The 13409-nt window shown below is 45.6% G+C and overlaps 1 protein-coding gene across 6 annotated transcripts in view; it reads right to left on the minus strand.

The window, feature by feature from the left end:
- Positions 1-13409, minus strand: part of cdk15 (cyclin-dependent kinase 15) — a 27292-nt gene continuing 13883 nt past the window's right edge. For 5 of the 6 annotated variants that reach the window (XM_036982943.1, XM_036982941.1, XM_036982942.1 and 2 more), the window contains 10 exons: positions 12698-12792; positions 10667-10746; positions 10306-10463; positions 10010-10133; positions 9502-9622; positions 8020-8113; positions 7646-7709; positions 4375-4423; positions 2854-2996; positions 1-1056 (listed from right to left, as the gene is read on the minus strand). In XM_036982943.1, the coding sequence (XP_036838838.1) occupies positions 941-1056; positions 2854-2996; positions 4375-4423; positions 7646-7709; positions 8020-8113; positions 9502-9622; positions 10010-10133; positions 10306-10463; positions 10667-10746; positions 12698-12792 (1044 nt within the window). In that variant the 3' untranslated portion in view covers positions 1-940. Of the gene's footprint in view, positions 1057-2407; positions 2598-2853; positions 2997-4374; positions 4424-7645; positions 7710-8019; positions 8114-9501; positions 9623-10009; positions 10134-10305; positions 10464-10666; positions 10747-12697; positions 12793-13409 lie in introns of all 6 variants that reach the window. The other variant, XR_005052544.1, reaches the window with a different exon arrangement.

A 13409-nucleotide genomic window follows, 5' to 3' on the forward strand; every position in this document is an offset into this window, starting at 1 on the left:
TATCATTACTGCAACATTTATTGACTCACACACTCCTTCACCCATTCTCACGAAAACACACATTCTAAAAGCAAGCTGCACCCAAGTATAGTACAATTGATCACAAGATTGCCCTAATGAAAAATACGCTATATGGGGTGTTAAGGAGGAAGTTTCACGGTACAATGCTAACATGAATTACAGTGTACACACAACGCAACAGTGTACACACAACCGTCACAGTCATTCTGTTGCAGGGATACCCACCGGCATGCTGTGCAAAAAAAACAATCATGGTCCACAAGGACCTGATTTAACATAAGAGGTATATAATATCCGCATGTTTTGGCAGTACAAAATAAAACACTAATCTGCAAAACTAACCCATCGTCATCATTGAATCTCAGTGTACATTTAGGAGGAGGCAGAGAGAGCCTAGTGAGTCCAAGGAGATGCTCTGAGAAGGAGAGGGAGGAGGAGGAAGAGGTAAACCAGCTGAGGAGAAGGAGGAGGAAGCAGGAGGAGGAAGCAAGAGGAGGAAGCAAGAGGAAGAGGAAGAAGCAGGAGGAGGTGATTTAGCAGGAGGAAGATGTTAAGGAGTTCTGAGCTTCCTGACAGTTCTTAGACACTGCGTAGCTTTCCGTTGCCACCAACAACAGACATCGGGTTTCAGATATAGAGTATATACAGTACATACAGTACTTCTGATGTCATCTAATATGTGATATACCAGGTAACATTCAACCCGTCCCTCTTCTCTCCTATCTTCTTACATGGGAACTCTGAGGAATGCTGGGTGGAGTCAAGAGCAGAGGTTGGTGGAGGATGCTGGTGGTGTAGGTAAGTGTTGTGTGTGTGAAGCCTCATGCCTCTCCATCTTGATCAGATGGTGGTCTAGCCTGCAAGCAGGGCTGGGGCACCTGGGGTTAGGGGTCAAGCCCAGGGGGGTAGAGGTCCATTATCACCAGCACTTAGCCAAGGGCACCAGCTGGGACGGTCTGATCCTTCGACTGGGACTGAAGATATCCTTCACCTCGGTCTCCAGCCTCACTCCGGGGACCTTGAAGACTGATACAGCTGAGAGAGCGGGGAGGTGTAGATAGATAGATAGATAGATAGAGAGATAGAGAGACAGGCAACTTTTACAGCTTCACATCGTTATAAAGTCAGGTGAAAAAGTTACTCAGCCACTTCACCAACAGCAACAAAAAGATAAACATCTCCCACACTGACTCCTGGAGAAGCCTCATAGGGCAGTTGGTCTGACAGATCATGGCAGGTCAGGCAGCTTAGAACCTCAACACCACCACGCCCTCCTTCCAGACGGACTGGCTACTAGCTGGGACGTGATCAATGTTGGGTGTGGTCGTCCACAGTCCAGCTAGAGCCTCATCCCTAACAACTACAATGACTTCTCAACACTTGATGCTGCTCGCCACTGTTCCAGTTATATTGTGATACATTGTGTGAAGGTAAAAGGGGGTACTCATTACTACTAGTCTGCTTCTAGGCCTTCTCACTTCTGCCCTGCCGAGACATGGCATCATTAAAATAAGTTTGTTCATCCCGGAGAGAACCTTCTCTCCCCACGCTCTTTCACTTCTTAGTCGCTCTCTTTCTCTCAGTTGCCGCTCTCGCTCCCTATTCTCCTTCTCCGCTCTGTTCATTGATGTCTCTCCCCTACTGCCTTTTCGCCCCGTATGGGATGCTATGCAGAGTAGTAGCAGTAATGATGGCTCATTATCAAAAGAGCAGAGTGTGTGTCTTTGTGTGTGTGTGTGTGTGTGTGTGTGTGTGTTTGTGGACATGTTTAACTATACTTGTGGGGATAGTAAACTGGGGACATTTTGCTGGTCCACTACAAGGTCAAATGCTATTTCTAGGGGGTTTAGGATTAAGGTTAAAATTGTTAGAATTAGGTTTAGGGCTAGGAGCTAGGGTGAGGGTTAGGAGTAATGGTTAGGGTTAGGGTTAGGAGCTAGGGTTAGGGTTAGGAGTAAGGGTTAGGTTTAGGGTTAAGGTTATGTTTTTGGGTTAGAGTACGGGTTAGGGGTTAAGGAAAATAGGATTTTGAATGGGACTGAATTGCATGTCCTCACAAGGTTAGCTGCGCAAGACTGTGCGTGTGTGTGTGTGTGTGTGTGTGTGTGTGCGCGCGCATCTGCCAGCATGTGTGTGTAGGACACATTCAGCTGGAAGCCTACTAGTTGACCATATCAGACACTGTATCCCATTGGGCTTTATTCCCATCTAATACATTCCTACATTTCACTAATATCTATCCTAGTACTCCCTGTACTCTTCTTCTGTTCACTGAATATTATTTCTATGGCCTTGAAAAACACATCTATGTTTAAACCAAACCAGGCAGACTGTCAGAGCGATAGACAGACAGGTGGAGAGAGACTTCAAATGCAACTTTGCTTACTTATACATGCATTCTCCTGATATATATATATTTAGCCACCCGAGAGCTGTGGAGACAGTCTGATCTCTTCAAAGGAGCCATCTGTGCTCACAGTAGGAAGCTCGTGTCTTTAATCATGCGTCGGATGGGTAGACTGTTTAAGTGACAAACTGCACTGGAGTTTAGTGCAACGGAGTGCCAATCTCTCTCACTGGGAGGGAGAAACAGAGAATATTGATGGGGGGAGTCAGAGGAGGGAAACGTATGCACATGAATACGTACGCACACGTACAAACACATGCTTAATCTCCCACGTGTACACACAGACACACACACACACACACACCACATCATGCATCGCGTGACTGTTATTGCTCTGACAAAACACACGTTCTTATTGCATAGATAGATTGATATGTTATGGGTTTTATTGAGGTGTAGTGACACACACACACACATACACTCACTGTCTCGTAGCTGCATGATGGGGGGCGGTAGCGTGTTGAAATAGGGGTGCTGCAGTGCATCCTGGGCCGAGACGCGGTCTCGTGGGATGGTGATCAGAATCTGCTGGGCCAGGTCCTCTGTCTTATAAGGCAACTGGGACAGTCTGAGGGGGAAGCAGAGGGGACTATAAGAGATACACACACACACACACAGATGGACAACCCCCAATAGATACACATACTTTATGTAAATGATTTTACATCCATAGCCATTAGACATATAACAACAACCCAGCTACACTTCTCAGTCATTTGCATTAATTCAACTCAATTTTCCCTACTGGCGTGCATAGCTCTGTACTCCCCCCCCTGCTTTGTGTGCCTTCTCGATGTCCTACCGAAGCAACTTTTATTTCACAATGTAATTATCTGCTATTTCTGTGTGTGTTTTTCTGACAGTGTCCATGTATTTGGAGAAAAGAGTGTTTGGTCCCAACAGGGGGTCTAGTTAATTAAATCCATGGCTAGAACAAGAGAGAGAGGGGGAGATGGGTGGGGGAGAGGGGGGGGGGGGTGGGCGGGGGAGAGATGGACTCCCATTCAACCATCTTGAAAAGACCTGCATTAAAAATCACACCATAACTCCCCTGAGTCTCGCTCAAACACCCGTTTTCCTTTTTTCTCTCTCTGAGCCTCCCCCTTTTTTCCTCCCGCTCTCTCTCTCTCCCCCCTCTCTCTCCCCCCCCCTCTCTCTCTTTCTCTCCCCCTCTCTCTCTCTCTCTCTCTCTCTCGTGCTGTGCAGCAGGACTGACTTTGTTGATGACCGTGAGGATTCTCTCTTTCTTATCTCCCGTTCTCTCTCTTTCTCTTCCTTATTCACTGTCTCTCATTTAAATCCATTAGATCCATATTCCTAGTAATGTGTTTCCCAATTTCAGTGTGATTTTTTTCAGACTAGACTGCATTAGTGTGCTATAGACTGTTGAGTGGGTCTCATATTTGTTATGACAGCGAGTCAGAGACTACTCCAGACATCCTAGTCTCCCATAACCCGACTGTGTGTGTGTGTGTGTGTGTGTGTGTGTGTGGGCCCCCTGTGGGCTGGTACAGGAGCAGAGCTGTGTTGGGTCAGATGTCATCATGTTGGGAGGAAGGGGGAGGAAGGCGGGAGGAAAGCGAGAGGAGGGGGAGACGCGCCTGGCCAGACAAAGAATCTCCTGTTACCACAGGGCTAACTGCCCACCTCTGGACCACCCTCACCTCCCCCTCCCCAGCCGGAGGCAATGGAATGGGCAAACACACACGGCCATCCAAAACAGAGCTGTTCCATACTCTATAATATGTACACATGTATCCAAACTCTACCTCTACAGTCACTTATATGCTGGAGCAGAATACTATTTGATCAAATGTTCACATTTGCAGGTTGCTGAGATACATTATACAAACCTGCACGAGATAAACAGATCTGCAAGACATACTAAAACACATTCACAAACTCATAGTACTGACAGAACGCTGAGCAAACTGATTTCCCCGTACCTTTTCCAAACGTTCCTGAATTGCTGGGGCTCACACGGTTGAAACCACTCTGTAGGAAGAGGAGAGCAGCACGAGCAGGTTAGTTAGGAAATGTTTGGCCTGCAACTATGGCTGCAAAGGAATGCAAGATGGAACAGTGAGGTGGTCAGCCCACGGGACACTAAAAAACATTTCTGTGTAAACTTACGGTAAAATAGACCTGTTCTCTTTGATGATTAATGCTACAGCTATGGTATCCTGGCGGGGAGACTAAGTGAAACATGCTTTGGCACTACTGATCGCAATTTGTGGTTTCTGGGCCCTGGCGTAGAGTTTTAATGAGAGTGTTTTAACGGTTGGATAGCCGATGCTTTTGGACAGCCCCGATGCTCCATGATGAATTAATAGTCAACCGTGGAGATTAAACTGTTTGAAAATAAAAACACATTTTTTTTAAAGAAATGTATGCGCTCAGTCTCTCCTGCAGGGTGCAACGGTGCATAAGCAAACATACATTTTTAGACAAGCGTTCTCTATAGTACGGGCTAGCTATCGCTTTCCCCTGGCCAGTCAGGTCACTGAAGGAATATTTTCCCAATATTTTCCCTCTTCCCTTCTTGGCCTCTCCCTGTTCTGTGCTGGCCACCCGCTCTGCCCTGCTGAAAGCTGCCCAGGCCTTCATCTATTGGTCCATTCAGCTCCCACATCTGGAGAGGCCCAGTGGTGCCAGCAGCAGTCAGGGGGCCAGGCAGGGAGCTAGCCAGGAGGGAGAGAGGGGGAGAGGGGGGGAAGGGGAGAGGAGGAGATACCTAGGGTCATTCCCACACAAGGGGGGTGTCCTAAAACACCACAGTAACGTGCATGTGCACACGCACGCCTGCACTCGCTCCCACACACACACACCCCCCCCCCACCCACCCACCCCCACACTGCTGTTTTCCCCCTATGTCAACTCGTTCGCCATCCCAAACACAGCAGATTGGTACAATATGTTTGAGTCTATAGCTGTCAGACACAGAGGTTCTAAGTCCAGCCATCCTTCATGCCCAGATTGCCACCCCCACACAGACCAGGCAGAGAAAGCTGTCTGGCTCACTCTCTTTCCTGTTTGTGTGACTGTGTGTGTGTATCAGAGCAAGTGAGCGGGGTTGAGCAGTTGGAAATCCCGCTCATTGCTGGAGTTGGTGCTTGCACACTGCTCTAATGCTCCATAGGCTTTCATACTGCTCAGCTAAAAACTGCTCCGGGCTCCTAGGGAGAGAAAAAAATGTCACACCAAATTCACTCCATTCAATAAAATCACGATTTAACTAACACCCATCTATTTTTGTGACAACCTGGACCTACCAATTGGTTTTTAAGTATTGAAATCAAACCAAGTATTTGAATAAACATGAAGAGGTGAATGTAAGAATGTCATATTTAAACCGCATATAAACACTATAAATAGGTCAGGAGACAGACAGGAAGCCTAAGAAGAAACTAAAAGGAATTATTTCGGCTATATTATTTCAATGATTTCAAGGCTATAGCCTACAAAAAAAAATACATTGTGAAGCATCTGTGAGTGCGACACAATAGGCTGTTAGGGACATAAAGTGCTCAGCATTTAAATAACATTTTGTTGTATTAAATCATTATAGTCTATAAATTGTGCATATAGGCTGTGACTTAGAATGAAATACAAATTAAACAAAAAATGAAAGCATTTTTGCGCTGAGCTCGTAAAGTGAGCGCTACCGGAGCGAAATTGGAGAGGGCGAGAAGACGGACGCTCCAGTCTTTGAGAATCTCGCTCCACGCTCCAGTCAAATTGGGCACGCTCTGCTCCTCGCTCCGCTCCAGCTCCACTCCGCTCACATACTCTAGTGTGTACAAGCATCTGCCTGACTTGTCTGTCTTCTCATCTCCCAGCCTCACCGCTCTGTTTGCTTTACACATATTTTATACAGAACGTTCTCTTATACTGCCAGACCTTTCTACTAGCCCATCTTCTCTCCCCATCTCATCACCCCCAACCAATGTCAGAGCCCTTATTGAACTGCATGGGGCAGCACAGACAGGACCCACTGTGTAGTTTGGAGATTCATCTATGCATTTATTCAGCATTTATGAATCTTATGTTTATTTATTCATGTTTGCTGAGGAACTTTAAGACTTTAACAGTCTGAGGTTTTGAATTCCTATGGGTCTTGTAGGGGAGGAATTAGCAGAGACAGAGAGTAACCCATATTTTCTGCAGCACCACACACACACACACACACTTGTATAACTAACCTTGCACGCAATTCAGTCCTTCAAAATGCTATTTTCCTTAACCCCTAACGCCAAAATCTAACCTTAACCCCAAAACCTAACCTTAGTCCTAGCTCCTAACTCTAACACTAATTCTAACTTTAACACTAAACCCCCTAGGAATAGCACTTTAACTTGTGGGGACTAACAAAATGTCCCCAGTTGGTCAAATGTTTGTTTGCTTACTATTCTTGTATAGTATAGTTAAACACACACACACACACACACACACAAAATATGTCACCCTCGAACTCCCTTTGTAGCCCATTACTGGAAGAGTGGGAAGACAGGCTGACTCAGGTTCAACTCAGCATGACGTTTAAATCTCAGGGGTGGATGGAAGAGTATAAAAGACTGACAAGTACACACAGCTGGGTATGGTGTCGTTGAGCGTGGTTTACAAGGTGAAAGTGAGAGATCAGCATAGGCAGGTCAGAGGAGTAGAGCTCTGTCCAAAACCACACAGTATTTAGGTTAATTTGAAGGTCTTTGCCGTTCCTGTCATCATTCTCTCTCAGACCAAAGAGTTAACTCCCACACATAGCCTTCACACGGACTCCTCTCGCAGGTGTGTTTGTCGGCCACATGTCATGCATCTCAACTCTCTTGGACCACAGTGCTTTAGGAAGAGCTTTAGAAAATACTCTCTTCCCACAGCCGTCTTAAATGCCACGAGTCTGGAAAGCAAAAGTAGTACCATAGACAAATAGACCCACAGTCCCATGCAACCCCAATAAAAATGTATCTCATTGACTTCTGCTGCCCCCTAGTGGTTAGGGATGAGCCACACAGCTAACCACGAGACTAGTCTGCTGTGGTTTATGTCGAATTTATTAAGTGTGTAGATTAGAATGTAGATTACCCAAACTAATCCCTCCCTGACCTTTCTCTGACCCAATGGGAATGACTGTATTTTCTCAGCAGCACATAGGATAGATAGGATTATTGTAATAGTCATGAGGGCGGAGGAGGATGAAAGGGATGAAGAGGTTCTGACCTGGTCTGAAGTTGGGCAGCTCGTTCACTCCTGGCCACGACTCCTCAGTCGGGACCCCTACGACCTGCAGACAGACAGAAAGGGTCCAGAGTGAGCAATCAACCGTCATCTCTACTAGTTTTTATGGATCTACACTCTTAGAAAAAAGGCTTCCAAAGGAGTCCTAAAGCACCTCTGTCCCCATAGGAAAACCCTTTTGGGTTCCAGGTAGAACCCACCGTAGAAAGGTTCTACCTGGAACCAAAATGGGTTCTTCAAAGGGTTCTCCTATGTGGACAGACGAAGAACCCGTTGAGGTTCTAGATAGCACCTTTTTCCAAAGAGTGTAGAGAGGACGATGCCATTGAAAAGAGTGAAAGGGGGATCCTACTCACAGCCCATATTTTCTGCAGCTGCTCAAAGACGTCTGCCACCCCTGGAAAGGCTGGCGTCCCCTGGAGCATCTCAATGAAGATGCATCCAGCTCCCCTGGAAGACAACACAGGATTGAGAGAAGTCATTTAAGAAATCAGTGAAAAGAGAGAGAAGGACGGGACATCATTCTTCAGCACCTCATAATCGGCACAATAAGTGAACTACTTTGGTAAAAACCAAGGGTAGGTTTTGTATCCTAAGCAGTCTATTCATATAGGGCAAAAGATAGCGTAGAAAAAGGGGATGGATTCAAAAATGTATCCTTGGTAAAATATTAAAACCGTCCAAAATATACAACACGAAAGCAAATACCTAGGTTGTGGCCAACCCATTTGATTATTGCTGTTAAAATACTACCCTGTTGCTACATTTCTCTTTGTATTCAAAGTCCTTAAACAACATGTGGTCCCAATCTCTTCTATTTGGAAAGGTCACATAGAAACCTGCCCAGATATCATTAACAGTAATGCACAGGATGGTTTATACCAACGCTTATGCTATTCATTAGTACAAAATTCCTTTAACTCTGGGGGGGATGTAATATTTTGCTTAGGAGAGCAACTCTAAACGTTTGATTTTCAGTATGGCACCAAAACATCGTTAGACGAAGGCTAAGAGGTTAAACTCTTCTGAACACGCAACATTCTCTGAGCCAACCTGAGGTAACTCACTCTGCAGGAGAGTACTGGTGGCAACACTAATGACAGCTACTCTAACACCACCACTGATGCCGTGCTCAAAACAACTGGGAACTGGGAACTAGGAAGTCTCAGCCTTCAGTGCGTTCAAGACAACTGGGAACTGGGAACTAGGAAGTCTCAGCCTTCAGTGCGTTCAAGACAACTGGGAACTGGGAACTAGGAAGTCTCAGCCTTCAGTGCGTTCAAGACAACTGGGAACTGGGAACTAGGAAGTCTCAGCCTTCAGTGCGTTCAAGACAACTGGGAACTGGGAACTAGGAAGTCTCAGCCTTCAGTGCGTTCAAGACAACTGGGAACTGGGAACTAGGAAGTCTCAGCCTTCAGTGCGTTCAAGACAACTGGGAACTCGGGGAAAAAAAACAGTTCCGACTAGGGAAAATCTTTTTGAGCGGTCATCCAACCCGGAACTCCAAGTCGGAAACTCGAGCATCTTTCTAAGCTCTGACCTTCCGACCTTCCGACCACTGACGTCATGATTTGACCACGGTTTTCCCCCGAGCGCCCAGTTGTCTAGATAACACCATGACACAGTGGTCTAAGTAGTTATATCATCTCTAGAACAGTGTGGTCCAGTGGTATTCTGGTGTTATTCTGGTTCAGTGCTAGTGGGTTCAGATCTGTCTGCCCAGTGGGAAAAAGATGACTGAAATGACGTTATTGCAACCTTGCCTGCAGGGTGGTTGGTTATGGAGGATGTTCAGACCCTGTCCAGATACGTCCAACTATGTCCAGTCCACTCACCAGATGTCCAGAGCAGTGGAGTAATCAGTGGAACCCAGGAGGACATCAGGAGGCCGGTACCACAGAGTGACCACCTCAGACGAATAGGTCTGGCACGGGATGGACTTGGACCGGGCCAGCCCTAGTGGATACAGACAGAACCATCTAGTTATAACATGAATACAATACCACATATAACATAGACATAACACCACCTGTATACATGACCAAATGACACATTATAAAGAGAGAGTTATTAACAGAGTTCCAACATGTGGAGCTAACGTTACATTTGTGGGTTAGTTTGGGCACTGTACACTTTCAAGAAAGAGTGCCACCATAGGTTTCTTCAGATGATAGCTGGACAATGGACTAGCAGGAACTTCAGAGGGTGTGGAGGGGTTGGTTAGGGGGTTGTGGGTTAGGGTTGAACTGGGATCTGGACACGAAGCTAGGATTAGGGTTGTGGTTCAGACTAGGATTAGTGTTGAACCGGAATGTGGACATTAAGCTAGGGGTTTGGGTTTACCGAAGTCAGCCAGTTTGAGCTCCCCCAGGTAGCTGATGAGCAGGTTCTGGGGTTTGAGGTCCCGGTGCAGGATCCTCCGACCGTGGATGTAGGACAGACCCCGCAGTAGCTGGAACATGAAGATCTGATGGACATACATACATACAGACAGACAGGCACACAGACAGACATGCAGGAAGAGTATGGTCAACGGCGAACAATTAAAACAATTGAAAAAACAAGAGGACAGATTTTCGGGTGAGAGGGAAAAGGTATGGTATTTGTTGAGGTTCTGTTTCTCGAAATATTGAACTTACCCTGACATTGTAGGAATGCAGGCCCCCTGGGTGCTGCGTCATATACTCAGCCAAGTCTGTTTGTACGTACTCAAAGACAAATGTGAGTGCCTCTTTGGTGTGGATGATGTCATGGAGCAGGACAATGTTGGCGTGTTTCAGGCCTTTCAGGAGGGAAGCTGGACAGACAGACACAGAGCTAATACCAATTCACTTTGTTCACAGTGGGAATGGAATCTTTGATAAGCACATGCAATTCTCCTAAACATGCTAATGCTAACATGACTTGACTTCAGTTCATCTCCTGGAGGGTACTCTGAGACATCGAAAGGATCAATCCTGTTTTGCATGTACAGCATGTGCCTCCTGGAAAAGCTCTCACCCTCCCGGATGGCAGTGAATGGTACGCCTTCTTCAGTCTTCATACGGATCACCTTCAAGGCCACCAGGTGTCCGTTTATCCTGAGGGCAGAGTAGAGGAGAGTAACAGAGAGAGTGAACTCCCCACAGCTCAGTTATGGTGAGGAGATAAAGGCAAATATAGTATTACAGGCAAATACAGTCATCAATTATAATTTATAATGGAGAGATACAATTCATGACCTCAGTAAATGTCAATGAAAATCTCAAACGCACCTCGCCCTTCATTACTGCCAACCAATTAAATCACATCTCCTACCCGACCGAAAAACTCTTTATCTTAGTGCAGCTGTGGCTTTTGGCAGCTCTCTGCCTGGTCTTCTGGAGTCTGACTTTATGAGTTAATAAAGCTCTCTGCCTGGTCATCTGGAGTCTGACTTCATGAGTTAATAAAGCTCTCTGCCTGGTCATCTGGAGACTGACTTCATGAGTTAATAAAGCTCTCTGCCTGGTCATCTGGAGACTGACTTCATGAGTTAATAAAGCTCTCTGCCTGGTCTTCTGGAGTCTGACTTTATGAGTTAATAAAGCTCTCTGCCTGGTCATCTGGAGTCTGACTTCATGAGTTAATAAAGCTCTCTGCCTGGTCTTCTGGAGTCTGACTTTATGAGTTAATAAAGCTCTCTGCCTGGTCTTCTGGAGTCTGACTTTATGAGTTAATAAAGCTCTCTGCCTGGTCATCTGGAGACTGACTTCATGAGTTAACAAAGCTCTCTGCCTGGTCTTCTGGAGTCTGACTTTATGAGTTAACAAAGCTCTCTGCCTGGTCTTCTGGAGTCTGACTTTATGAGTTAATAAAGCTCTCTGCCTGGTCTTCTGGAGTCTGACTTTATGAGTTAATAAAGCTCTCTGCCTGGTCTTCTGGAGTCTGACTTTATGAGTTAATAAAGCTCTCTGCCTGGTCTTCTGGAGTCTGACTTTATGAGTTAATAAAGCTCTCTGCCTGGTCTTCTGGAGTCTGACTTTATGAGTTAATAAAGCTCTCTGCCTGGTCTGCTGGAGTCTGACTTTATGTGTTAATAAAGCTCTCTGTCCTGAACACTAGCATAACGTCACCAAAGATTTATATAACTAAAGCAAGACAGACCACAGGCTGTCGTTTCAAATGGGAACAAATGAGTCATAGTGGGCGGAGCAAGGAGGTGGGCAGAGCCAAGCACAAGCTAGTGAGATCCTATTGTCACGTTCTAGCATACATTTGCATATTTCCATTAGGGAAAGCCTACTCTGTGAAGTGCGCGTATGCAATAACTAAATAACTAAATTCGCCTTCTAAACAATGCAGTTTTTTAAAACTTTGGCAACGGGTAATGTCTACAAAACTTAGTCCACTCTATTCGTAACAGATTATACTTTTGGGAACCATAAACTGTATTGAGATCAAATGTTTCATCGATGAGTAAAATAACAGAATGTTGGCCAAAATCCATCTCGTTCCATCTTCTCCCACCGCCAGCCACTGGGTTTCCTCTCACTACCATATTTGGTAGTGAGTGGAAACGCCAAGCGGATGCTTCACATTTGTACATCCGGTGAAATATCTGCTCCATCTGTGACGTAACCTCTGGCAGCCTCGGCTGTGTGCTGTTTGACCATATAAAGTGAGACCACTGTGAAAGGCTTTACATGCTCTGTGCTCGTTAGCGTAGAACCGTCCAGTAGATCTTCACAAAAACGCATTGTCCTTCGTCAAACGAACAGCACAGGGGGCAAACAGGGTCAGTCAAATCAATACCAGCTGACATAGCGGTCTAGTTTGTAGGGATAATGTAAAAGATGTGCCATATACGAACGACTACACTGACCTATTGGACGTTATCAGAGTGGGCGACGTAATTATTGAGCTGTTCATCAGTGTTGAGTTGTGGTAATGTCTTACAGCTTATAGCACCTGTACTGACTTCAGATTCAGCTTGCTCTTTGGGGTCAAGGTCGGCTTACTGTATAAGCACTCGATGACAACTGATCGATTGATTGATTGATTGATACTGACCGGCTGATTCCCTTGTAGACTGTAGCGTATGTCCCCTCCCCTATCTTCTCCAGGTTCAGGTAGGAGTTGGCTGTGCCAAACTGTAGGCCTGTTTTCTGTGAGGACGGACACGCGTGTGTTAGGTGGGGTAAGGTGCCGACCTAAAGCATTTACAGTACATCTTCATACTGACAGAGTGCGGTAACTGCAGGTACATTACAGATATAACCAGGTGCCACCTACCTCACCAAACCTGATCCCAGATCTGTTTGTACCATCTTGCCAAATCCTAAAGCCATTGTCACACACCATAGTAAATCATACAGGTGCATCAAAGCTGGGACTGAGAGACTGAAAAACAGCTTCTATCTCAAGGCCATCAGACTGTTAAACAGCCATCACTGACACAGAGAGGCTGCTGTCTACATACAGACTTGAAATCATTGGCCACTCTAACAAATGGATCACTAGTCACTTTATTAATGACACTTTAATAATGATGTTGACATATCTTTATTACTCATCTCATATGTATAAACTGTATTTTATACCATCCACTGCATCTTGCCCATGCCTCTCGGTCATTACTCATCTCATATGTATATGTACATATTCTTATTCCATCCCTTTACTTAGATTAGTGTGTATTAGGTAGTCGTTGGGGAATTGTTAGATTGCTTGTTAGATATCACCGCACTATTGGAACTAGAAGCACAAGCATTTCGCTACACCC

The sequence above is a fragment of the Oncorhynchus mykiss genome, chromosome 7 (genome assembly GCF_013265735.2).
Source record: "Oncorhynchus mykiss isolate Arlee chromosome 7, USDA_OmykA_1.1, whole genome shotgun sequence".
NCBI lineage: Eukaryota > Metazoa > Chordata > Actinopteri > Salmoniformes > Salmonidae > Oncorhynchus > Oncorhynchus mykiss.